We start from the raw sequence: 25,933 nt of genomic DNA, 5'->3' as shown, positions 1-25,933 counted from the left end.
TCTCCTTCAATGTCTCCTCAGCTGTCAGTGCCCTCAAGAAAGCATTTGGTGGCTGGATTTTCTTAAAAGCTTGATGGCCGTAGCATTTAAGAATGAATTAAAATATTTCTCTCTATTTCCTGTGCTGATAGCCTTAAAGTAAGTGACAACTTAACTGCATCCAGGAAACCAGATTTCAGCATTGTCCAGAACTTGCCCAGAAGACGACCAAAAACTATTTTGCTTAGAGGTCTGCCTGCTTTGTTTTTCATACACACAAATATGGATCATAACACACAAAAGGTAGCTCCTACCATGAGGCCTGAATCCTTTCATAAACACTGACTCCCAATTTTCTAAGCCTTGTTAAAAGTCCTTCCTTATTTCTGCCTTACTAACGAGGTCCTGTGGCATCAGACACACAAATGCATGAGAACTCTGTAACACATGTAAGTATCAGCAGCAACAGATTAAAAGTTTCTCTAGAGCACCTTTTTTAAGAAAACAAAAGGTACTTCAAAGCGTTGCAGTGCTCTCATGTGGCCCTCAATGGGCATTTCATTGTTATCCTAAACTCAGAGACAGGCATGTGGCAAAGTAGGCTGAGCATGACAAGGGGAAAGTTTTTTTCTTTTTAATTCCCAGCATGTGTTAATAGTCTTACCTTGATAACGAACAATCCATACTGTTCTTGTTTAGTATGATGCAAACAATCCAACCACGAAATTTTCTATTGAGAACTCTCCCCCAACTGAAAGGATTAAAACTGTGTATTTTACCAAGTTGGAAACAAAAGCCTTTAGTGAGACACACACACTACTGCCCACCAGAGAGGATCACAGAAACAGTGATACAGCATACACAGATGGATACCAGGAAGAAAGTAGAACAATTACATTAAGGTATGTTGCTCAGCTGCTTAAAATTTTGGATAAGGACTCAACCTAATCTGGAAATCAGAGTGCCAGGGAAAGCAAATACTTACAGATTGTTGTGAAAACATTGGTAAAGCAAAAGTAATCAACAGCATTGAATGACAGAAGATGATACAAGAATTGCTCTTTCTCATCGTCACAGCGGAGGAATGCATAACGCTTGTAGAGTTTTCTGACAAAGCAAAACAAATAATCTGTCATAGTAACAAGATGCTTTCATTGACATGTTTTCTATTGTGCAGATTTATTAAGTAAACTATGAAGAATGTGCAAGCGATTACAAATGACAAATGATACTGGTAGAGCCAACAGTATTTAATGTGCCAAGATATTTCAATACTCTGCAAGTCTGAAGTCTCTGAAGTGCATCAATCCAATACTCTACACTATTTTCCACCCTCGAAAGCACGGTTTGGGGTGGTCTAAGGGTTTTCTCCCACCCCAAAACACCCCAAAAGACGGAAAAAGGAATTTTGTACTTTCCTGGCAAATATTTTCTGACTTCTTTTGGCCCTGTAAAATGACAGAACTGAAGTCAAGAGAGTCCTCGTAAGTTACTTCCAAGCAGATGGTGCCGTGGGAGACTCCTCCAGCACCTGACGCAAGACAGTTAGAAGACTGTTTTCAAAGGACGCTAGGGCAAACACTGGGGCTATCTCCTTATATTAGGTTACAGGCAATAACCCAGGGCCTACAACAACCAGCACAACCTGCTTGGGAATAGTTTCAGTGTTTACAGCACCACAGCTCCTGACATAACTAAAATCATAAGCATGCAAACCTTGCCTAAAGTCCTACTGTTCCCTTATACTGGGCTGCAAACTCTTTGCTAGGACTGCGACACCACACAGAACTGCAGCTTCTTTTAAGTGGAAATATCAAAACATGTAGCTCAGTAGCATTCTCTCACTAGTGGAGACAATGTCTATGCACAATGTCTATGCACAAGAATGCACTGTAAACAGAAACAATTGGAAGGGACCTCTGGGGATCATCTAGTCCAGCCTTATATACTTATTGAAATTACTCAAACGCATTAGAGAATTTAACATTGCAAGACTTGCAACTGAGAAACCTTGAAAAGAATTTACAACCTCGACCTTTTCAAGTGCAAATTTTGACTGGAAAATACTCTTGCTCACTTGTATGCAGCAATCACCACTATTTTTGTTAATTATGCAACCAATAAATAACACCAGTGTTGGTGAATAATCACAAAAGAAGAGGATGCCAAGATGCAACGGATGCTAGAGGAATATTCAAAACATCATGAATGCATGAACTGGGTGTTGGAAAAGCTGACACAGCCACGGATAGGTTATTCTTGCCAGAACGGCATCCTGACAACTTCCCTCAATTTCAGATATCAATTACAAAATTCAGCAAGTGACTCACAAGCCAGAAATCTGCAAAACAAATCAATGATGATTAACACACGCACATATTCTCACTTACATAACACTAGAGATTGACAGGAAATGTTCAGTGGAAATAACAATACTGAGTCTTAAATCAACATAACCTGCCTGCAGCCACAAGACTAGCAAACCCGCAACTGTCTCATGGGTGACCACGCCCATGTTTCATTTGAACAATCTGAACAACATGTTTAGACAGCCTGTCCACAAGGTTATGCACTGTCCTGCCTTTTCAAAGTGTAAGATTTCTCAGTTCACTTGTGCACATAAAGGTCTCCAGAGAGTAAAGCTATGTGATTTCCTTCTGTTTCCCTAACTCTAGTCCCTTTGCAGACTAGAAAGAAACCAACACGTTTCAGTTTTCTTGTATTTCTTAGCAAATGCCAAGTGAAGAGACCAAGTTAATTAAAATAGCTAACAGCTGCTTCAAAAAAGAACAACACACAATCACGTTAAATGTAAAACAGCAGAAGGTGCACAATTACTTTTGGTACCTCACTGAACTTGGCACTCCTTTCTCTAAAAACAAATGTAGCACACTTTAAACCCATGCTGCCTAAAACATCTTTCTTTAAGTAAGATATCTAAATAAGCAGCACAAAGCACTCGGAATTACACAGAATGGATGTCATTCCTATGCAAGTTGCTCCTTTGCTTGTCACTGTCATTTTAAAAATATTTTTACTGCTGTCTCACTGTGTTCTAGAGAATCAGAGTCTGTGATAGACGAACAGTGCATTGGCCAGTGTTAAAAGTCGGGTTTTCTTCTTCTTTGAGGGGGGGGGATGGGTTGTGTGGCTGTGGTGTGGAGTGTGGTGCTGTGTGGAAAGTCACAGAATTACACAGAATGGTAGGGGTTGGAAGGGATCATCTAGTCCAGCCCCCCTGCCAAAGCAGGGTCTCCTACAGCAGGCTGTAGAGGACCTTGTCCAGGCGGGTCTTGAATATCTCCAGAAAAGGAGAATCCATGACCTCTCTGCGCAACCTGCTCCAGTGCTCCCTCACCCTCAAAGTCCAGAAGCTCTTCCTCATGTTCAGACGGAATTTCCTGTGCTTCAGTTTGTGCCCGTTGCCCCTTGTCCTGTCGCTGGGCACGACTGAAAAGAGTCTCGCCCCATCCTCTTGACATCAACCCTTAAAGACATTTATAAGCATTTATATGGTCCCCTCTCAGCCTTCTCTTCTTCAGGCTGAACAAGCCCAGCTCTCTTCTCAGCCTTTCCTTGTAGGAGAGATGCTCCAGTCCCCTCATCATCCTCGTAGCTCTCCACTGGACTCTCTCCAGTAGTTCTTCATCTTTCTTGAAGTGGGGAGCCCAGAACTGGACAGAAGCTCGGGCACCTCTCCAGGACCTCTCAAAGATGATGGAGAGTGGCTCAGCAATGCCATCTGCCAGCTCCCTCAGCACTCGTGGGTGCAACCCAACAGGACCCATGGATTTGTGGGTGTCCACTTTGCTTAAACCATCTCTAACTTGATCCTCCTCAACAAAGGCCGGGTCTTCCTTTCTCCAAGCGTTCTCTCTTACCTCCAGGGTCTGGGATGCCCAAGGGCCAGCCTTAGCAGTAAAGACTGAAGCAAAGAAGGCATTCAGTAGCTCTGCCTTCCCTGTATCCTCAGTCACCAGGGCATCCACCTCATTCAGCAATGGCCCCACATTTTCCCTAGTCACCCATTTGCTGCTGATGCACTTGAAGAAGCCCTTCTTCCTGTCTCTGACATCCCTTGCCAGATTTAATTCCAGGTGGGCCTTAGCTTTCCTTGTTGCTTCCCTGCATGCTCTGACAATGTTTCTGTATTCCTCCCAGGTGGCCTGCCCCTCTTTCCACATTCCGTGTACCTTTCTCTTCCATTTGAGTTTTGCTAGAAGCTTCTTGCTCATCCATGCAGGTCTCCTGCCTCCTTTGCTTGATTTCTTATTCATGGCGATGCACCAGTCCTGAGCATGGAGGAAGTGATGCTTAAACAGCGAGCTGCTCTCTTGGACCCCCCTACCTTCTAGAGCCCTAACCCATGGGATTCCTCCAAGTAGGTCCTCGAAGAGGCCAAATTTAGCTTTCCTGAAGTCCAAGGCTGTGATCCCACTTCTTCGCAGGATCCTGAACTCCGCCTTCTCAGGGTTACTGCAGTCAAGGCTTCCCCCAATCTCCACATCCTCAACCAGTCCTTCCCTATTTGTCACCACAAGGTCCAGCAGCACACCTCTCCTCATTGGCTCCTCCACCACCTGTGTCAAGAATTTATCATCAGTGCTCTGCAGGAACCTCCTGGACTGTGTGTGTCTTGCCGTGTGGTCTTTCCAGCAGATACCAGGGTAGCTGAAGTCCCCCATAAGAACTAGAGCTTGTGATCATGAGGCTAATTTCAGCTGTCTGGAGAATGCCTCATAGACTTCCTCTTCCTGGTCAGGTAGCCTGTAGTAAACACCCACCCAAACACCTCTCACTGCACTACTTCTGCATGGGACAAGCACTGCTAAATTTAACCTGATCTTGACTGTTGACTTCACTGGAGAGGCCTAACCTTAAGACTGTTGGAAGCCCACAGCTTCATAAGAAAGTCCAACATATTTCAATACAAGGCAAATCCCAAATAATTAGCAGTTGGAGTTTGGGAGGGTTGGGGAAGACATTTCTTGGAAGGTGGTGTGTGTGGAAGGATAGGAAAGGAAGAGCAGACAGCACAGGCTAAGCTGTCTCCAGAAAGAAGTCTTCAATTAAAGCTAATGACAATTATGAAGGCCCACACAGACTTATGCAAAGCATTTGACATTTGTCCCGCATGACATCCTCATATCTAAATTGGAGAGACATGGATTTGATGGATGGACCACTTGGGGGATAAGGAATTGGCTGGATGGCCCCACTCAAAGAGTGGCAGTCAACAGCTTGATGTCCAAGTGGAGACCTGTGACGAATGGCGTTACTCAGGGGTCAGTACTGGGACTGGCACTGTTTAATATCTTTGTCGGTGACATGGATAGTCATGGACTGAGTGCACCCTCAGCAAGTTTGCTGACGACACCAAGCTGTGTGGTGCAGTCAGCACGTGGGAGGGAAGTGGTGCTGTCCAGAAGGACCTTGACAGGCTTGACAGGTGTGCCCGTCAGAACCTCAACAAGGCCAAATGCAAGGTTCTGCACATGGGTCAGGGCAATCCCAAGCACAAATACTGGCTGGGCGGAAATGGACTGAAAGCAGCCCTGAGGAAGACTTGGGGGTGTTGGCTGACCACAAGCTTAGCATGACCTAGCAATGTGCGCTCGCAGCCCAGAAAGCCAAACATATCCTGGGCTGCATCAAAAGCAGCATGGCCAGCAGGAGGGGATTCCGCCCCTGTACTCCACTCTGGTGAGACCCCACCTGGAGTACTGCATCCTACTCTGGAGCCCCCAGCACAAGAAAGACATGGACCTGTTGGAGCACATCCAGAGGAAGGCCACAAAAATTATCAGAGGGATGGAATACCTCCCCTGTAAGGAAAGGCTGAGGGAGGTGGGGCTGTTCAGTCTGGAGAAGAGAAGGCTGCAGGGAGACCTTATAGCAGTCTTCCAGTACATGAAAGGGTACAAGAAGCCCGGAGAGTGAGTATTTACAAGGGTATGTAATGATAGGCCAAGGGGTAATGGCTTCAAGCTGAAAGAGGGTAGGTTTAAACTAGATACAATGAAGAAATTCTTCACTATGAGGATGGTGAGGCCCTGGAACAGATTGTCCAGAGCAGTTGTGGATGCCCCATCGCTGGAGGTGTTCAAGGCCAGGTTGGATGGGGCTTTGAGCAACCTGGTCTAGTGTAAGGCACCCCTGCCCATGGCAGGGGAGTTGGAACTACATGATCTGTAAGATCCCTTCCAACTCAAACCATTCTATGATTCAACGATACAAGAGAACTTTTAATTTCCACAGAGTAAACAGTATATCCATCCTCACCAGAAATACATTTTTTTCTGCACAGGTTACACTAAACAAACCTCAAATTGTTACTTCTAAAACAATTAGTCTTAAGTACAGCCCGTACTCTGATTTGTGCAACTATTTACAAAAGAATTATTTACATTTACAAACATAATATAATGCACATGTGCTCTGGACCTCAGCAAGTAAACAAGTCCTTATGCTGAGCATTTCTCCTTTTGCCCTTCAAGATGCATACTTGCAAGAAGCACTAGCAGAGAGTATTTTTGACAGAGTTTAAGCCAGCAGTATTTGGAACTCTCTCTAGGTTCAAGTCTTCAGTTTTCACTCACATTGCCCCCCCGCCCCCCCACCCCCAACTTCTCCCATTTTCTTCCTATAGCACAATTACTCTTTTTGGGTGTTTTGGGTCTCAGTGGTTGGGTCTTTTCATAATTTTTTTATGACTTCATACGCAAAGAATTGAAAGTCACACAAAATGTTTAGGAGAAGTAATAAAAACAAAAAAATGGATCTTAATAGCACATATTTGACTATTATGAAAGCAATTCACCTTATGTTCTTAAGCAGGCTATAAATGCAAAACCTTTATTGTGTAAGAGAGAACAAACAAAGCTGAGACACTGTCAGTTTGATCTAGAGATGTGGACAATCATACTCTAAAAGATTTAGATGGAAGGTTTCTGAAGATTACCGGCTCTCATCTTGAGCTGCTTGCCCAAAAATGAGATGCAAGAACTGATCATCACAGCCTTCCTAGTCCCCTTCAAGGTACTGCATATACACCATTCATCTACTCTCTTAAACCACACCAGAAGTTGATTTTATCTACGTTATCTTACACTGCACTGAAAGGAGTTACAAGAACGTCTCAGATTTGGAGACAGAAGTGAGAAGCTAAGGAACAGTCACTTTTTAGTCACACTAACAAGAATCACAGAAGCACATCTGGATGTGCCTTTAGACTCTTCCTATCATGACAGAACTGCACCAAGGACCTCAGCTGTACTTTGTCATGCATTGCAAAAACACACAAACAATCAAAGGAAAACAAAATATCCCACAGTTATAGAAAGAGGGCCAAGATAAAAGGTTTGACCCAGCAAAGTAGTGGTATTTGGACTTCCACCCCATTTTACTTAATCCCTAGTAATTTTTGAAGACTTCACCTCAAAGTCACAGACAGTCTACGCTGACAGATCTGATTCTGTATCTGAAGAACCCCAGCACTGAAACATAATTTCCAAATAGCTCATACACAGGTAGAGAGACATACTTGGAACACTAGTTTGTTCCATTCCTTTTGCACCACTGCTAAGCAGATGGGAGAGTAAACACTTCTGCATTTTTTATGTCAAGCAACTAAACAGGCTTAATTTTTAAAAGCTCTGCCCAAGACAAACCATCTTACTTTGTGAGTTCATGATCTGAAAGCAGTTGTTTTAGATGCCTAGAGAGCAACTTCTTTTCCATAGAGAGACGAACCCAGGCTCTGGCCTTGCCAACATCTGTTTTGATCTCACTAATGTTCTGGATGTGCCTGGGGGAGAGGAAAGAAAAAAAAAGACACTGCCCACTATTTTTAAAGTGCAACACTTCTTTTGAACCAAGCTAGGCTGAAGAAGGAATTTTGCCAAGAATGCAAAATACCAGGCAAACAAGCAGAAAAAACAGGCATGATCACCTTAGTATTCAGCAGTATCTAAATTCCTTGCATATCTAGCTGAAAAAAAGCCTGAAATGGAAACATCTGCAATGCAGTGCCCTATTTACAAAATTCTAAACCAGGCTCATTGCCTCACATGATTTAAGAATCATTCTGGACCTTATCAATGCAGTATTTACGGCTGAGTGCTTCGGAAAATTAAATACTGTCTTTGCATGCATGCAAGACAAATTATATATTTTGAAAGGACAAGCATGTCCCTTGAAAATCCTCAGTTCACTCCTTACCACTGAAAAAAATCAGATATTGGTAGGGAAAAAGGAAAAAAAAAATCATTTGAACATTAATTTAGAAGTTCTGCATACTGGTTTTTGATGTACTGAAAAGAAGGCATTGAGCAGAGTTTTATACACACTACAGTACTCAATGTTAGATAAACCCACTCTTTAGATCAAACAAGTTCTTTAAAATGCTTTCTCCACTGAGAAGCAAGAATGAGCTCAGAGCTACACAACAAACTTGGCAATGACTGGGAAAATACATATGCTACACCCACATCTCTGTGGAAATTAAAGAATACAGAATACTTACAAAAAGATGAAAACTGTGTCAAGGTATTTCTATATGCTAGTAGCTGTGACAATATAAAATCTCCTCAGTATGAAACATGTTTTTGTAAAGGTCAATGAAAAGGTTGCACTACATACTTTAAAACAGTTCAGCAGGTTCCTTCCCCACATCCTCCTCCTGACGTATGAAACACAGACTTTTCTGTATGGTACACATTATGCACAGAAACAAGTATGCAAATCTTGTAAGTTTTCTATGTTGGTTTTAATAGTTAAACTCGCCTCATATCCTGGATGAGAGAGATTCTAAGCGGTGACATGGCTGGACTGGTATCAGACTTTCTCCTTTCTGAATCAAGAAGTATTCCTAGATTCAGGAGAAGAGAATTTCTTGTTAGCAGAAATTCAGCTAAAGATTTTTAAATCGATATAAAAAAGAAACTGAATTAACATGAACTTGCACTCTTGCATTATTGGTCACTCACTGCTTTCTGAAAATATTGTGGCGTATTTCCACTTCAAATGACATGAAATTCTAATATGCTACACAGACAGTTATGCAGATCACCACACACTGAACATTAACACATTAATGAGCTTAGATTCAGCTGAAATTGGTATGACATCAAATGGCTTAAGACATATACTAATCAAGCATTATTTTCTTCCCACATAGTAAAACTGGCACTGTTGACACCAGAAAACAGTATTTAACATGCTTTACTTAGTACACTACACATCATATACTTAACTCATCTATCACTTTGCACACTCCTGTAACACCACTACTTTAAAAAAATAGCACATTTTGGGCTTTTAAAAGAAGTATTATTACTCTTATCATTCAAATTCCACTCTAGAATCAAGCTGGATATTAAACAGTCACTGCCCTCATTCCCAAGTTAGAAAGCATACAACTGATTGCAACTTCAGTCTGATACGCAAAAACATTATGGACCAAGTGACATTTAAGAGACTTTATACTTTCCAAACCTTTGTTTTTGATTGCTTACAGGACCTTGTGCAGGTTAGTAATGCTCAGCTCTGCCTACAGCAACTTTAAAAAAAAAAAGGCACCCACTGCCTCCCCAAACCCATTGCTCTCCAAAGTTACACTGTAAGCCCCCATGTGACACAAGTAGCGTTTAAAAGTTACATTAATAACCTTAGAAAGAGATTATCAATGGATCTTATGTGCAATATTGTTTTTACTGCAACACTTGATATAACAAAAATTAAAATAGGTTTCTTCAGTGTCTTTTTTAAATGTCTATTTCTTTTAAACAGTAAAGCTACTGTTCAGCTGTTTTTCAAGAAAGAACGTAAAACTTCAGGATGTACAGCACAATTTCACATGCTTATACTTGTTTTCCACCCCCATCCATAACACAATATGCTTTGCTAGTCATGTAGTGACTGTGTCACAAGGAGAATGGTATATTGGAGCAGATCCATTTTAAAGACTATCTTTGAAACATCAGATATTTCTGGTATCTGACTACTGCAGTAGTCAGACACCAGGCCCAAATAAGTGGGTTCAATCCAAACCAGTTTATTTTTCAGAAAATATATTGAGACAATACACCAGGTCCATATTAATTCTGTAGCGGACAGAATACTTGGTTCAGTTATGCTCAGTGACAGATATTTCCAAGGAAACAATCTCTGCACCGTGCAAAGCTGCAGGCATCTCTTACTCATAGTTTTTTATTGTCTTCTTCCAGCAGAACCAATCTTACCAGAGGTACTGAAGCTGCCTGATGTAGTTTTTCTCTGTCTGTTTTCTAGGTAATGCAACAGATGAGACCACAAAGCAGACTTTCCCTAAAATAAATAAATAAAAAAATACTAGTTAAAGAAACCCACTACCAGCTGAATTAAAAAAAAAAAAAAAGTTTAAATCATCCTTGAAAGTATCAGCCTAACAAAAACTTTCTTTAAATATGTTTCTCCCTATAAAGTTATTGGTAAGAACCAAAAACGAGACAGAAGGCGGTGTTGCTCAGGAAGTTAAAGAGGTTAACAGAGAAATGCAAGAGTCAAACTACTGGGATCTAATGATTCTGGCAACAGGAAAAAGTCATTTGAATTTAATTTTTCATAGTTCATTAACATGACAATAAAAAAAAAACATTTAAAGGCTTGTAAAACACTGTGTGTGAGTAAAGTTCTAAGTACGAAGCCATAACCTGTACTATGTGTCTTTCCCTCCCTGCCTCTCCAGCAGTGAAACGACAACTGAGTATACCATCTTACACCCAGACCAAGGTCTTGTTCATCTGTTCCATTCAGGGTAACTCAGAGCTACAGATGCATGCTGTTAATTTTCAGAACCTCAAAAGATCCCCCTCAATTTCAACAGGCAAAAGACTTGGATAATCACAAGCACAGTAAGAAAAGACAATCCAAAACACAAGCAGGACAACGAAAGCTTATCAGCAAGAATACTCTAGCTCTACACATTATAAAACCAACTTAAATGTTAAAGTATGGGATGTAGTATTTAGGCCAAGATAAATACGTCAAATTACATTAAAAGGTGCACCTTACTAATTACGTCGCTTTCTTAAAACTCTGGTGGCCTAAAGCAGAATGTGAGGAAGTCTTCTGCTGGCAAACTAAATAAAAATCCTTGGATTCACCCTATAATATTCTGCATGATAAATCAAAAGTTTGCAAAGCCACAGAAAGGCAGCAGTAATTGAACAGGGGCTCTCCAGCACACTAATTGGAATTACTTAGAGAGGAAATTAATTAGTATTACTTATCATCATCCGGAATTATTTTATTAACTTTAAATCCCAGTAAAGATTTAGCAACTCTGCATTTCAGAAAAGCAATCATACTGTAAAGCCATATTTTTATTTACAACTTTATGAAAAAAGAAACCATAACTGTAAAGCAACAGTTGTCAATTCGGCACTATCAGTGTCATCTCAAATCATGTAAGTGCCTGCCTGGAGGTGCAGTGATTATGGTTCAACTCTGAAACATTTTTTTAAAAAACTATCTTGAAAAATCTCTAAACACTTCAATCCCATAGCTCACTACAGTTGACATCAAGAACTAACAACCATCAGGGATTATTCCAGCAGTGGCATGCCTCCACAAGATAAAGCCTAGAGTATCTGCAACATCTGTGTTGAGAGAAATATATTAAAAATATGCATTCAGTGGTGAAGATATAAAAAATCCGGAGAAGCTCAATTTCTCATGTGTGTACCTGACAGATCCAACACAGAGAGCCAAAATTGCAAGTCTCATAAAAACATAGAAAGAGAGCATGAAAAATATCAACCAGTGAACAGCTACATCCAAAATGGCATTTCTCTCAAATAACACACACATAAACACAGTCTAGTGTTCAGCAAGTAGCTGCCATGGCAAGAACTGCAACAGATCACATAAAGCAGCAAACAAAGGATCCTGCAGCAAAAAGATGTCCACCATGATAATGAATGTAAGAATTCATGCAGTATATATCTGTCCACTTCCTTCACCATCATGTTACTCTCCTTTAACCTCACCGAACAGCAATGATGATGCAAGCTGTATCTGTAAGGGAAATGAAGACAGCCTAAGGAAAGCAGACAGAGTACAGGCAAGGGAATAACTAAGGCCTTCTGCAAGTTCAAACTACTTCAGTCATTAGACACTACATCCGACAACTCTCCTGCATGGCTCTGCACAAAGGAAGGTGTGGAACGTGGAAGAATTAGTAGGTAGCTAATGTATATCTATCAGGGTTCATCAGCAGAGAAGAGGTAAAAGCAGGGACTAGTGGAAAAAAAGCCATCCTCATTACTATGGTCAACCGAGAAAGAAGAGTCTTCCTCAGCACACTATTGAAAAATAAAATCAATGCATAAAACAGCAGGCTTTTGCATATTTAATAAAGGCCAGACCACAAAGAGAAATAGTGGTGCTTTTTTTTTAACAAAACTATGGATCATAATATGATATGCACTGCACTTCCTCCATCAGGCCTCTTATTACATTCCACCACTGCATTTATTCTACCATTCAGCACTGTTTGCCAACATCTGCAATCAATCCAAAGCATTAACCTTATGTAGGGTTGGCCGTCTGGTGGTCTGAAAGGCCCAAATCTGAGTTGAAGCAGAGTATACTGATGCTCTGTCTTCTAAGATGAAAGCAGTACAGCTTCTATCCTAAGTGATATACAAGAGGGAAGGGAGAGAATCACATGATAAATCTTCGCATAGAAAACTGCTATATAGTTTGAAGGAGAGCAGATTTAAACACTGGCGCTTGGGTGCTGGGAACAGAGATAATGAATCACAGTAGTCTGGATTACATGTATTTAGTCTGCACATTCTTTTTTAAAAAGTTATAATCCTCACTGTCCTTGCTATGCCTTTGTACAAAGTAGGAGGAAGGTATAAAGGCCTTCCAAACTCCATCTAGTCCCACAAGCAACTCCACATGGAAGAGCACAGCAAACAAATATTAATTTCATATGAAAATAAATACCTCTAACTAGTGAGCTTGTAAACATCACTTAACTACCTCTACACCATTCAGGAAGAATCAGAATAGCAAGGGTTTTACTCTTAAAAACTAAATTATCTTTCATGAAAACAATTCCAATTACCATATCCCATTGTCAGCACCTGTAGCACACACTGGGTCATAGCCTATGCTACTCCAATAACATAAGGCTTAAGAACACAGAAATAGTTTTATTTACCATACTATTAAAAAAAAAAAAACAAACCACAAACAAAAACAAAAAAACAACCCAGGTTAAACAGAAATAAAGTCTTCCAAGAAGTCTTCTGTGGAATATGTCTACTTGTGCCTTTGCACAGACCCAGAGCAAAAAGTGGAGACTGACAAGAGGGTAGTAACTGACATATATAAGCCTGGGGGGACAAGTATTTAACACGTCTATATACACACAACAGGTATCCTCTGAAAGCAAAGAGAGGAAGACCATAAAATTACTTTAGGAAAGTGTGCTCTGCAACATACAGGAATACTTATTCCTCACCTGTTTGACTTGCAGACCATGGCTCCATATCCTTTCTAAGAGGTCACACAGACTGGCTATCAGGGTATTCTCTTCCACACCTGTGATATTCACTTCACCATGACCTAGCTCCACAGCTTCCCGACCCATTTTTTCAACCAACATCCTCTTGGTCTCAAAAAGGACAAGGCAAAAGAGAATTAATTCTTTCCACAGGGACTCAAGATCACTTACACCTTTTAAAAAACCAACAAGGAAGCACACAATAGCAAAGATTTAGCGGAATAACTGGATGTACGCAGTATTTCTGAGGCTAGTGCAGGACTGCATTTCTTTTATCCCTGTTTTTTAAGCCACAGCAGCAGCAGTGTTGATCACTTCAATGTGCACATAAGCCTCCACAGAGTAACCCCAAAAGAGGGAACAGCAGGCCACACATTGACAAGCTAGGGGGCTAGCAGCAAGGCCCTGTAACACAGGTTTTGGGTGTTTTTGAAGCCTGCTGAGTGCTGGACTGGAGCAGCACTCTATGTTCACCTCCTCCCAGGGGAGGTGAATGTGCACAAATGCTTCCAAGTAGCAGAGGTATACGTCATTCCTGTGAGACCCTGTTCTGCCAGAAGGGTATTTGCGTTTAAACCAAACCCATTTTGGAGTGCATCTCCTGAGCTTTCCGATGAGCCACATTTTCTTAAATTGTGCACAATTTCATACTGGCCAACAAAGCTCTCACCAACTCTTAAAATACAGTCTCCCAGTCACAATATATTCATCATATAGCTACCTGGAGGGAAAAATTACTAGGGAATCACTTCTTCTCATCTCTTAGACATTTTTTCATCTTTGTTGCTATTCTACAGTAGCTCTTAAATGAATAATACTCCCTTAGGCACCTATGCACAGTCTTAGTTGAGATGAAGGCCTTAGCTGAGATGAAGTTAGTCTCTAGCTTCTTTGCCTCCTCACCTTCCCCAGTAATTTCTCTCTCTGCTAACAGCAGGCTCACTATATTTCCTAGAGTTGCATTCCCACAGTGAAAGCATCAATTCTATCTTCAAGGATTTTCACTGTCATGTGCCTCTATTAAGTGAATGGGATTATTTGGACAGTTTCATACACACAGAAAACTAAAGTGAAATCAGAATTAGATGCATGCATTAAACACATTTTAATGAAAAGTTGTATATTATTGCTATATTACCTCCAATGAGTTAAGGCAAGAATGTGTCTGTCTGATAATTATTCTCTTTACCATGACAGTATAAACATTAGCATTTAATTCATATTAATATACTCTCAAATATATACCGGTGAAGCATGTCTACAAACTAATGCCAAATCTCTTCATTACGTTCTTGAAAACTTATGTTTCGGAAGTTTGTTAACTCACTTTCTTTAGTTATGAGAAAAGCTCCTGCATTTTCACCACAACCTCCTCTTTTGGAACATTCACTCTTGTTGAAATAGTATAGTCTCACTAGTGATAAATGAAAGAAGCTATAATAGACATGGGCAGCAGGATGATAAAGACCCATCAGAATATGCAATCTCTTTCTATCACTTTATGTTCTCTATCATAAACCTGTTTGATAAAGTTTCCACTCCTTGCAGAATTTCTAAATACGTTATCTCTTCATAAATTTCTCACTATCATGCAAAAATCTTTATACTGGATAAAGCAGAAACAGATGGTAGAAGGAGGGGGGGGGATGTTCAAACATACTGGCCAAGAAATGGTCCACAAAGGTTGGACATGAGGTGTAAGAGAACAGAAATATTCTCTGTATTACCTTATTTCGGCATTCCTTCAACAAGCCTTCCACAAACTTCCAGTTTGTTTGTGCAATTACCGATGGAGAGAGGTTAGACAGTTTGGGCTGCCGAATAGTGCTGCCCAGACTCCTGGCTTCTTGGATATACTTCTGTATCAGGGCAGAAAATTGACAAATACAGATAAAAGTGCAAGTGAGACTAATTTCCCAAGAGAAAAGGATAAACTTATCTTTATAACCCATCTCTGAGCAAGGAGGAGAAAAGAATCAGATCCCCTTTCAGAAAAGGCCCCTTTTCATATCCAGCATTATATTGCACTGACACACTTAAGGTACTGTTTCACTGGAGGTCAAAGCACAGAATCACAGAATCACAGAATAGTACGTTGCTTATCTAGTATTAGAACACACACGGCTGAATAACCAAAACACAATACAAACTGCCAAGGATATTTAGATACATTGAGATTCAATTACTCCCTCCACCACTGAGAATTGTCTTGTTATTTTTTCCCTATAAAATGAAACTTTGTAACAATTAGCCAGACCAAGACTATTCGAATGGCACACTGGTCTACATTCAGACTGTGAGAAAACTTTGCCTGGAACTTGACAACATCTGAGATCTGTGCTATGCCCTGCATTCTTGCACATCTTCTATTTCTTACCCACCCTCCCAGTCTTTCAGGAAGCAGCTGCAAAATGCTACTAACAGCTCTCAGCTGTGAACCACCTACATTTTTGAACAAAATAATTTCCTGAACTCACTATACCTGAAAGAGATTTTCTGCTCCTGTTACTGCCATCAAGGAGTTGCCATTGTTATCACCTCAGAGACAAGAATAATTTGACAAAAGTTTTGAAAGACAAGTGATTACACATCAGTTGGGGCACAGCTAACTGTGAATAAGTTATATAGTCCTGTACAGGCACTGACAGAAAACTCATGATTAGTAATAACTTTTCTAGCTTACACTGAAATAATGAATCACAGAATGGTAGGGGTTGGAAGGGACTTCTGGGGATCATCTAGTCCAACCCCCCTGCCGAAGCAGGGTCACCTACAGCAGGCTGCACAGGACCTTGTCCAGGCGGGTCTTGAATATCTCCAGAAAAGGAGACTCCACAACCTCCCCGGACAGCCTGCTCCAGTGCTCTGTCACCCTCAGAGGGAAGAAGTTCTTCCTCATGTTCAGACGGAATTTCCTATGCTTCAGTTTGTGCCCTTTGCCCCTTGTCCTGTCACTGGGCACCACTGAAAAGAGTCTGGCCCCATCCTCCTGACACCCACCCTTCAGATATTTATAAACATTTATTAGGTCCCCTCGCAGCCTTCTCTTCTTCAGGCTGAACAAGCCCAGCTCCCTTAGCCTCTCCTCGTAGGAGAGATGTTCCAGTTCCCTCACCATCCTCGTAGCCCTTCACTGGACACTCTCCAGCAGCTCCTCATCTTTCTTGAAGTGGGGAGTCCAGAACTGGACACAATACTACAGATGCGGCCTCACTAGGGCAGACTAGAGGGGGAGAAGAACCTCCCTCGACCTGCTGGACACACTCCTCCTAAAGCACCCCAGGATCCCATTAGCTTTCTTGGCAACAAGGGCACACTGCTGGATCAAGGTCAACCTGTCGTCCACCAGGACACCCAGGTCCCTCTCCACAGAGCTGCTCTTCAGCAGGTCAGCCCCCAGCCTTTACTGATGCATGGGATTGTTCCTCCCCAGGTGCACGACCCTGCACTTGCCCTTGTTGAACCTCATCAGGTTCCTCTCTGCCCAACTTTCCAGCCTGTCCAGGTCACGCTGAATGGCAGCACAGCCTTTCGGTGTATCCAAGCCTCCTCCCAGCTTTGTGTCATCAGCAAACTTGCTGAGGGTACATTCTATCTCTTCATCCAGGTCACTGATGAAGAAGTTAAACAAGACCGGGCCCAGTACTGACCCCTGGGGGACACCACTAGTTACCAGCCTCCAACTAGACTCAGCGCTGCTGATGACAACCCTCTGAGTTCTGCCATTCAGCCAGTTCTCAATCCACCACACCGACCACTCATCCAGCCCACACTTCCTGAGCTTCCCTAGGAGGATGTTACGGGAGACAGTGTCAAAAGCCTTGCTGAAGTCGAGGGAGACAACATCCACTGCTCTCCCCTCATCTACCCAGCCAGTCATGTCATCGTAGAAAGCTATCAGATTGGTCAGGCATGATTTCCCCTTGGTGAATCCATGCTGACTACTCCTGATAACCTTCTTTTCCTCCACTTGCTTGTTGATGACCTCCAGGATAAGCTGCTCCATCACCTTTCCAGGGATCGAGGCGAGGCTGACCAGCTTGTAGTTCCCTGGGTCCTCCTTCTTGCCCTTTTTGAAGATTGGCATGACATTGGCCTTTCTCCAGTCCTCGGGCACCCCTCCTGTCCTCCAGGACCTTTCAAAGATGATGGGAGAGTGGCTCAGCAATGATATATGCCAGCTCCCTCAGCACTTGTGGGTGAATTCCATCGGGGCCCATGGATTTGCGGATGTCCAGATCGCTTAAGCAATCCCTCACACAGTCCTCCTCAACCAAGGGAAAGTCGTCCTCTCTGTAGGCTTCTTCTCTTACCTCCAGGGCCTGGGATTCCTGAGGGCCTGCCTTGGCACCGAAGACTGAAGCAAAGAAGGCATTCAGTAGCTCTGCCTTCTCTGCATCCTCCGTCACCAGGACACCCGCCTCATTCAGCAGCGGCCCCACATTGTCCCTAGCCTTCCTTTTGCTGCTGATGTAGTTGAAGAAGCCCTTCTTGTTGTTTTTGACATCCCTTGCCAGCTTCAATTCCAGGTGAGCTTTGGCCTTCCTTGTCGCATCCCTGCACGCTCTGACCACATTCCTGTACTCCTCCCAAGTGGCCTGCCCCTCTTTCCACATTCCATGGACCTTTCTCTTCCACCTGATCTCTGCTAGAAGCTCCTTGTTCAACCATGCAGGTCTCCTGCCTCCTTTGCCTGATTTCTTATTCAGGGGGATGCACCGATCCTGAGCATGGAGGAAGTGATGTTTAAAGAGCAACCAGCACTCTTGGACCCCCCTGCCTTTGAGATTCCTCCCAGCAGCTCCTTGACGAGGCCAAAGTCAGCCCTCCTGAGGTCCAAGGTTTTGATCCTGCTTATCGCCCTGCTTCCTCCACGCTGGATCCTGAACTCGACCATTTCATGGTCACTGCAGCTGAGTCTACCTCCAACCTTCACATTCTCAACCAGTCCCTCCTTGTTTGTTAATACAAGGTCCAGCAGAGAGCCTTTCCTTGTTGGATCCTCTACCACTTGCATCAGAAAGTTATCATCGATGCTCTGTAGGAACCTCCTCTCCTGGATTGTGCCTGCCTAGCTGTATGGTCTTCCCAGCTGATGTCAGGGTGGTTGAAGTCCCCCATGAGAACCAGGGCCTGTGACTGTGAGGTTGCTTGCAGCTGCCTGTAGAAGGCCTCATCAACCTCCTCCTCCTGGTCAGGTGGCTTGTAGTACACACCCACCGTAATGTCACCCTTAGGAGCCTGTCCCTTAATTCTAACCCACAAGCTCTCAACTCGTTCCTCATCTGCCCCCAGGCTAAGCTCAATGCATTCCAGTTGCTCCTTCACATATAGAGCAACTCCACCACCTCTCCTTGTTGGCCTGTCTTTCCTAAAGAGTCTGTAGCCATCCATAACAGCATGCCAGTCATGCGAGTTGTCCCACCACGTTTCTGTGATGGCGACCAAGCCATAGCCGTCCTGCTGTATAATGGCTTCCAGCTCCTCCTGTTTATTGCCCATGCTACGTGCATGGTTGGTATAGACACACTTGAGCTGGGCTGTCAATCTCACCCCTGACCCTGGCACGCCAAGCCTAGGCTCATCCCTAGTGAGGAGGGCGATGTCACCTTCCTCCTTTGAACCTAGTTTAAAGCCTTCTCAATAAGCCCTGCCAGCTCGTGGCCAAGAATCCTTCTTCCCCTTTGAGACAGCTGCACTCCGCCTGTTGCCACCAGGCCTGGTGCTGTGTACACCTCCCCGCGATCAAAGAAGCCAAAATTCAACCAATGGCACCAGTCCCTGAGCCACCTGTTAACCAGGTGTGTTTTCCTGCCCCTTTCAGTGCTGTTCCCTGCCACTGATGGGATGGAGGAAAACACCACCTGCGCCCCTGATCCCTCAACCAGTCGCCCCAGTGCCCTGAAGTCCCTTTTGATAGCCGTGGGACTTCTCTCTGTGATCTCATCCCCACCAACCTGCATTACCAAGAGGGGGTAATAATCAGAAGGCCGCACCAGACCAGGGAGTTTCTTAGCAACATCCCTAATCTGTGCTCCAGGGAGGCAGCAGACTTCCCTGTGGGATGGGTCCGGTCAGCAGATCGGGCCCTCTGTTCCCCTCAGAAGGGAATCGCCTATGACAATTACCCTCCTTTTCTTCTTAGCTGAGGCAGTCGTAATACCTGCGGGGCTGACTGACTCTTCCTAGGCAGCTGAAAATTCAGTGAATAGACACAGTTTATCAAACATGATGTGATCTTTGCAAGGAGGTAAAACCACACCTTCTCCATCCACCTTGCACTAAAGAACTATGACATACACATTTAATTATGCATCTTTATCCAGAACTATGATTACAGTCACACTGTCCATTGGACATACCAGACAACGCTCTGACACAGATTTTATAGAGGGCATGGAGGGCCAATCATGCTGGTCCCAGTCTAAAGATAACTGCAACTGAAGCTCTGACATGGAAAAGTCCAGGTGCTGGTAGGGCAAGTTGGCCGCAAAAAGGCAAGCATACCATGTAACGTGAAAGTGGTAAGCACATATGAAGTAATAAAAGCAAGCATGCAAAACAGAAAAGGAAAAGAGTGAAGACATAATACAATGCAGAACTCCCAAGCATTCAACTTAAATTCCTAAGCAATGGAGCTGAAAGAAAAAAAGAAAAGATGGTGTTCAGTCACTAGACTGGTGTAAACTCTGCGCTCCACTGGGCACAAATATTTGCAAGTTAAAAGCCACTAAGTCTCAATTCCACAGATTTTTGCTGGCTGCCCCAAAGCTTCAATTTGTCTAAAACTCAAAACACTGCACTGTGAAACCTCTGCCTCTTGGCCAGCCTGATCCCCAGTGCCCATCCCAGAAGGGCTTCTTCCCTATTCTTTCAGACTTAATAGGAAAGTCTCTGGTTCACCTGGGAGAGGGGGGTCAATGTCCAATCAGTATTATGTAATCAACAAGGTACAGCGTAAAACCCTACAACACCAGCACAGATTAACCTGGCAGTTGGTACCCTCACCCGAGCAGGTATTTGTAATTTTTATTCCTCAGAAATCATTTGCCTTGTGTGACAGAATAACCCCTATAGGATAACCAACATGTGAAGAGTCAGTTAAAAAACAAAACAAACAAAAAAACCCAGAGACTAGAAGTAGATTTTTGTCTTTGTAATTACCTAATTGAAATCTCAGAAGTTTACATGTGCTAAACTTCGTAATTGTTAAAAGTAATAATGAGGTTACAAGCCAACTATTCTTCACTTCTGTTACTTCTAAGTAAAAAGTACTTTAAAGTTACCTGAACATATGGAACATGTCAAAGCCAGAAACTACTCATAGCTTTTTTTATTACGCAGACATTCTTCTAACACATGATTATGGATGACACAGATAACACTATACTTGAACAAAATTTTAACAAACCAATGAGAAACTTCTGGAAATGAGTACACTAGAAAGGCAAATAAACTCATCACTACCACAAAAGAATGAACTGGACAAAGATACTTGATTTTGACAACACTAGCCTAACACACAGAAGACTACTTTAAAATTTCAAATGAAGCTTTTCTTAAGATACCTAACAAGGCAAGAGAATATCATCTTCAAAGAACAACATACATTTAAACAAAAGTAAAGCTCTGAGGTTACTAAACAAAAAATGAATTCTGATACTTTAAACCAGATTATTCTTTGAATTGCCTTTAAATCAACACCCACTGTGACAGTCTGCAGTTTGTATCATATGAATCAGAAACTGTACTGTAATTAGTTCACATCACCCCGATCTTTCAATATCCTTTCACCACAAAGAATAATTGTCAGCTATAGAAGCACTGGTGAGAGAAGTTACCAGTTCAGAAAGTGGGTAAATCAGCATCAGACTGCTGTGTAAAAACAGGCAGACACAAACCTGACAGTATGGGTGGGGTTCACATTCCCACCTTAGCACGAGGTTGTGTGTCAATTTGCCACCTTAAGACTTCTTTTATGGTCTACAGAATAGAAACATGCAACTCCAAAAGGCAATGCTTCTGATTTTAGGATGAAATTAATCACTCTCTGGAGGCGGTTATCCTTCCTCCATTAAACATACAAAAGAAGCATAGGGTGACTAAGTTATTCAGAGACAGGAAATAGATGGCTAAAAACTGTTAAGACTAATTCCTCACACACACACTTTTTTTTTTTTAAAGCATGTGATGACATTTTCAGGGACTCTCCTATACATGGCATGAAATAATTTTGTCTTGTCAAAAGGGGGGGCGGGTAAAAATGGCATAACTTTTAGAATAAGCAAACTAAGTATTTTTGGTCTGCTAAGGACCAGGAACTTCCATTTGTATTAAATACAAACAAGGGAAAGCAGAGATGGACTGCAAGTAACTGTCTAGATGTATCATAAAGGTTACAGACTATTATTCAGGCTATTAGGAAAAAAAATACATCAGATCTCTATAGCTGAACAGTTTTCACCTCTCTCTGATCATTGTCAAGACGCAGGTGCTCTGTGTGCTGCTTCTGTCTGTCCTTCCGCCTCCACTGTGCAGGAGCATTTCTCTTTGTCCACCTACAGACAGTGGAGTATTGTTAAGCAAAAGTCAAGAGCTAGGTGAAGGGGAGTGGCAATGGGGGAAATAAGAATTTTCTGTCTTCTTGTATACTGAACATGTCAACATCAATTACATCAGACAAAGCGCAGCTGCAAATACACACAAAGAATCTCTGTACAAGAATCCAACACTGGGCAGTCAGAGAACTTCTGAAAATTAGATCACATACGCTTGCTTTGTATTTTTCCACTCTTTTATGATATCCAGTTACAATTTACACCTTTTTCCTCTTCCTTCAAAGTTTTCTTAAGAAGATATCCTAAAATATTTGCTAGCTCTTAACTGAGATCCAACAAGGAGATCTGCTTTTATATCAACAGTAATTATGAGTAACTCAAAGTACATCAACTATAATTTCAAACATAATAGGGCTTTCTGAAGTCAATTTGCTTCTGGAAGTCCAGATTTAAAAAAGAAAATAAAAAAAAAAAGACATAACAAAAAAACCCACCACACACAACCCACCCACATCATCTGATTTTTTCTCACTTTAAAAAAGATACCAAGTTCGATTTCTATTTATCTCTGCTTTAGTGCTATGGTATAGCTCTTGCCAAGACCCAGCACCTGTTGTCCTAGCTTACTCACTTGTTGCTTGCTGGTCCAGTGGATAAAACATCAGACTGAAGCCTGGGAAAAAATCCAAGCTCATATTTCCCTTGTCCAATTTTCATGTCCAGCAAGTGTGGGTGGACTGCAGTGTGATCTATTTTTGCTAGCCTCAATTCAATAGACTTCTCTGAAATAGTAAGAAAGTTAATTTTTTTAAAGGTGTCTCAATCAGATGCGTATCTATAATCACACATCCTCAACTAAAAGCCGATCTCAAATTTAAGAGGAGGTGGAAGTTTCTTACTGATCCCAACAGGTATACTAGTACAACAGCTTATTAAATATCAAAGAACTGACACCAAAAGGAGAAAAATGTTTATCACCTTAAGATAAAATATTTTTCACACAAAGCATGTGGGAAAACAGTTAAGTTCAATAAAACATTAGATGAATTTCATCTCACATCTGAACTTCCTATGCAACTTTTAGTCCCCACTTACACTTTACACCTCTGATTTTTGGGTTTCTTGTTTTGTTTGGGTTTTTTGGGGGGGTTTTGGTGTGGGATTTTTTTAGGTTTCAGAGCATGAATATTTACTTAACTTTAACCTAATGTCTACAACAAACAGCACTGACTAGCTGTATTTTCTTAAACACCAAGAAAGTCGCTTATTACTCTTACCAGCCTCATCAATGGTTGTGCACTTCTGATACATAGATGTGTGCAGAGTTGGTGTCCTAACACTTAGCAGCCTAATTTTATCCACTCTAGAATCAAAAACTCTCATAACAGGGTCTTTATCATCTTCATCATGGCACATAATCTTATTGTCAATAAAAGATGCAAACATTTGGGTCTCCAGGAATCTTGAGAGGAAAGGCAAGTAAGGTTCAGGCTGGTCCGACAAGAAGGATGCCTAACAGACAGAAGAAATAAGAGTGTTTGGGAGTCTGCAGAGAGAGACACCCACCAAAAGCACCAATTTTTCTAATCAAGGATGCGTTAATGCTTTGGTGTCACTTAGTTTTATTACTCACACCAATTCTATTTCTAGAACAGGCAGTCTGTATGAAATCTTCAGTTTCATGACAATCACATATAGCACAATAATTATTAAACTGTTATTTTAGCATTTCATTAATTTTCTTAGAATTTCAACAGAATTCCAGCAAACCACAACAACAGTACCACAAGTGTGGATATTATGTACTTCTGACTGGGCTCAAAGCTTATGAAGTTGATGAGAATCTTTTTATATAATTTGATGGGAATCAGATTAGCATTTTAGCAGGCAGTGCTGCAACTTAGTCTTCACACACGTGAACTATCCTGCTGACAACTATCTGATCTCCAGTAAAGAACACAGTACTAAAATCTGAAGAACTGAGTCTTTGTTTTCCCAGAAAAGAGCTAGGGATACATTTGGTACACATGTACATAAGCGTTGTGTAGGATCATGGCTTTATCCATTAACATATTCAGCAACTCCTCTGGTTTAAAAAAACCCCAACATACTAGTAATATTTAACCTTAACGTAGACATTAGCCATAACTAAGCTACTTTTCTACAACAAGCCATATTTTTCTACAGTATCCTTAAAAGAGTATCTTCATCTCTCTAAATGTGCGTATGTATATATTTTTCCACATAATATACAAGATTATTTTCTGGGGAACACTGACATTTAAGGAAGAAATTACAATTATGACAGTACTGTTTTCCATTTCATGGCACAATAAACAAAGTCTTAGGTTTGCACACTGTTTCACTTTTCACATTGACATATCTTCTTATTACAACTTACTTTATCAAAGTTTTGCATCTGTTCCCTGTTTGTAAACCAAGATTCCTTGTCCTGACTGGGTTGAATGACAAATACTTCATAATCTGCAAACATTTGTGTAAAGCGGTTGGCAAAAACTTCACGGATTTTAATGTTCAACTGGTAAATCTTGAATTCTTCTTCATCACACTGAATTTTAATATCCTTGTTGCTACTGGTCTCCTCTCTTACCTCCAACTGAGAAAGTAAGGGAAGACACAAGAAAATTGTATTGTTGCTTTGTCAAGTATTCTAGGTGTACAAGATCTTAATCTGCCATTCAGCTGCTAGTCCTCAAGTCAACATTCCAATAAAAAAAAAATTATTTAGTTTCAGGCACTGTCAGAAAACAGCAACATCAAAGAAATCGGGAGAGAAACCTTTGCCTATAAAAGTTTCAATAATAAACCATAACCCACTTTAGTATCGGTTGTACTGGATATGCACTGGATTAAAAAAGAACAGATAACAACCATATACATACCCATGTATGCCATATTCTTAATTTATTTTCTTCTACCCTTTAATCACCTCCATAGGCTTTTTAGGGTTTTTACTACCCCTGCATATTAGGCAAATACTTATTTCTGTCTGGTGAAATACAAGTCCAGGTTTAGTACTGTTACATTTCAATACATACCAACTTTCAAATGAAGAAAGAAGCTGTGCATGTCTAGTAGCAAATTTCCTGTAACCGAAGTCCTTAGCAGCGTAATGCACAATTTATCACTACACAGCCCAAAGTAATTTTTAAGGAAATAAAATGCATTTTCAATTAACACATGGACCAAGATTTATGAGAACAGCAATATGAGATTCAAGTATTTTATTCATATTAGTTTTCATAGGAACTGAGTATCTAGGGAAAAAAAAATCAACACCACAAGCATTTTGATTACACATTTGCTACTCCTGCCTTTGTTAATTACTGTAAGTGGCACCGCCACACATAGTTAGACATAATATCTAGAGCTTACAACATCTGCCTACAATGATGCAGTTGCTGCAACTGTCCCATGCTTCTTAAAGCACTTTGGTTATAGCAGTCCAAGGCCAGCTATAAAGAGCATCCTACAGTCATGCTCTCTGCTAGAGAGAACTCTGCTATTCAGCCATTTCTTCTAACTGCATCCCGTAAGAAGCGCTTGTCATCTACATATTCTCTATTAATTGGGTATTTGGCATTAAGCAGGTTCTTTTTAAATTGTTTAAGTATTTGAGAAAATTTTGACTGTTATAACCTATACACTCCTATCATCACTAAAAAGGCTAGTAAAATGGGACTTTTACCACTATAAGAGAGACCACAGAAGTAGATATGGCCTAAATGTGCAAAAACTTACAAGAAATCAAAAAACACCTGTACTTCTCCCATCACTTCCCAATTCATTCTACAAAAGAACAAAAGCTTCTCACCAA

At 41.5% G+C, this 25,933-nt stretch overlaps 1 protein-coding gene across 9 annotated transcripts in view; it reads right to left on the bottom strand.

Moving 5' to 3' along the window:
• DENND5A (DENN domain containing 5A) overlaps nucleotides 1–25,933 on the bottom strand; it is an 87,253-nt gene that overhangs the window by 9,197 nt on the left and 52,123 nt on the right. For 4 of the 9 annotated variants that reach the window (XM_075427019.1, XM_075427023.1, XM_075427021.1 and 1 more), the window contains 11 exons: nucleotides 24,497–24,712; nucleotides 23,373–23,607; nucleotides 22,727–22,877; nucleotides 22,002–22,095; nucleotides 15,265–15,396; nucleotides 13,496–13,648; nucleotides 12,549–12,653; nucleotides 10,221–10,305; nucleotides 8,764–8,848; nucleotides 7,658–7,786; nucleotides 965–1,086 (listed from right to left, as the gene is read on the bottom strand). In XM_075427019.1, coding sequence (XP_075283134.1) covers nucleotides 965–1,086; nucleotides 7,658–7,786; nucleotides 8,764–8,848; nucleotides 10,221–10,305; nucleotides 12,549–12,653; nucleotides 13,496–13,648; nucleotides 15,265–15,396; nucleotides 22,002–22,095; nucleotides 22,727–22,877; nucleotides 23,373–23,607; nucleotides 24,497–24,712 — 1,507 coding nt within the window. The other 5 variants (XM_075427027.1, XM_075427022.1, XM_075427024.1 and 2 more) reach the window with 3 other exon arrangements.

This window comes from Opisthocomus hoazin, chromosome 7 (genome assembly GCF_030867145.1).
Source record: "Opisthocomus hoazin isolate bOpiHoa1 chromosome 7, bOpiHoa1.hap1, whole genome shotgun sequence".
Lineage (NCBI taxonomy): Eukaryota > Metazoa > Chordata > Aves > Opisthocomiformes > Opisthocomidae > Opisthocomus > Opisthocomus hoazin.
The sequence above is the reverse complement of the archived record's forward strand: the minus strand, read 5'-3'. Positions and strand labels throughout refer to the sequence as shown.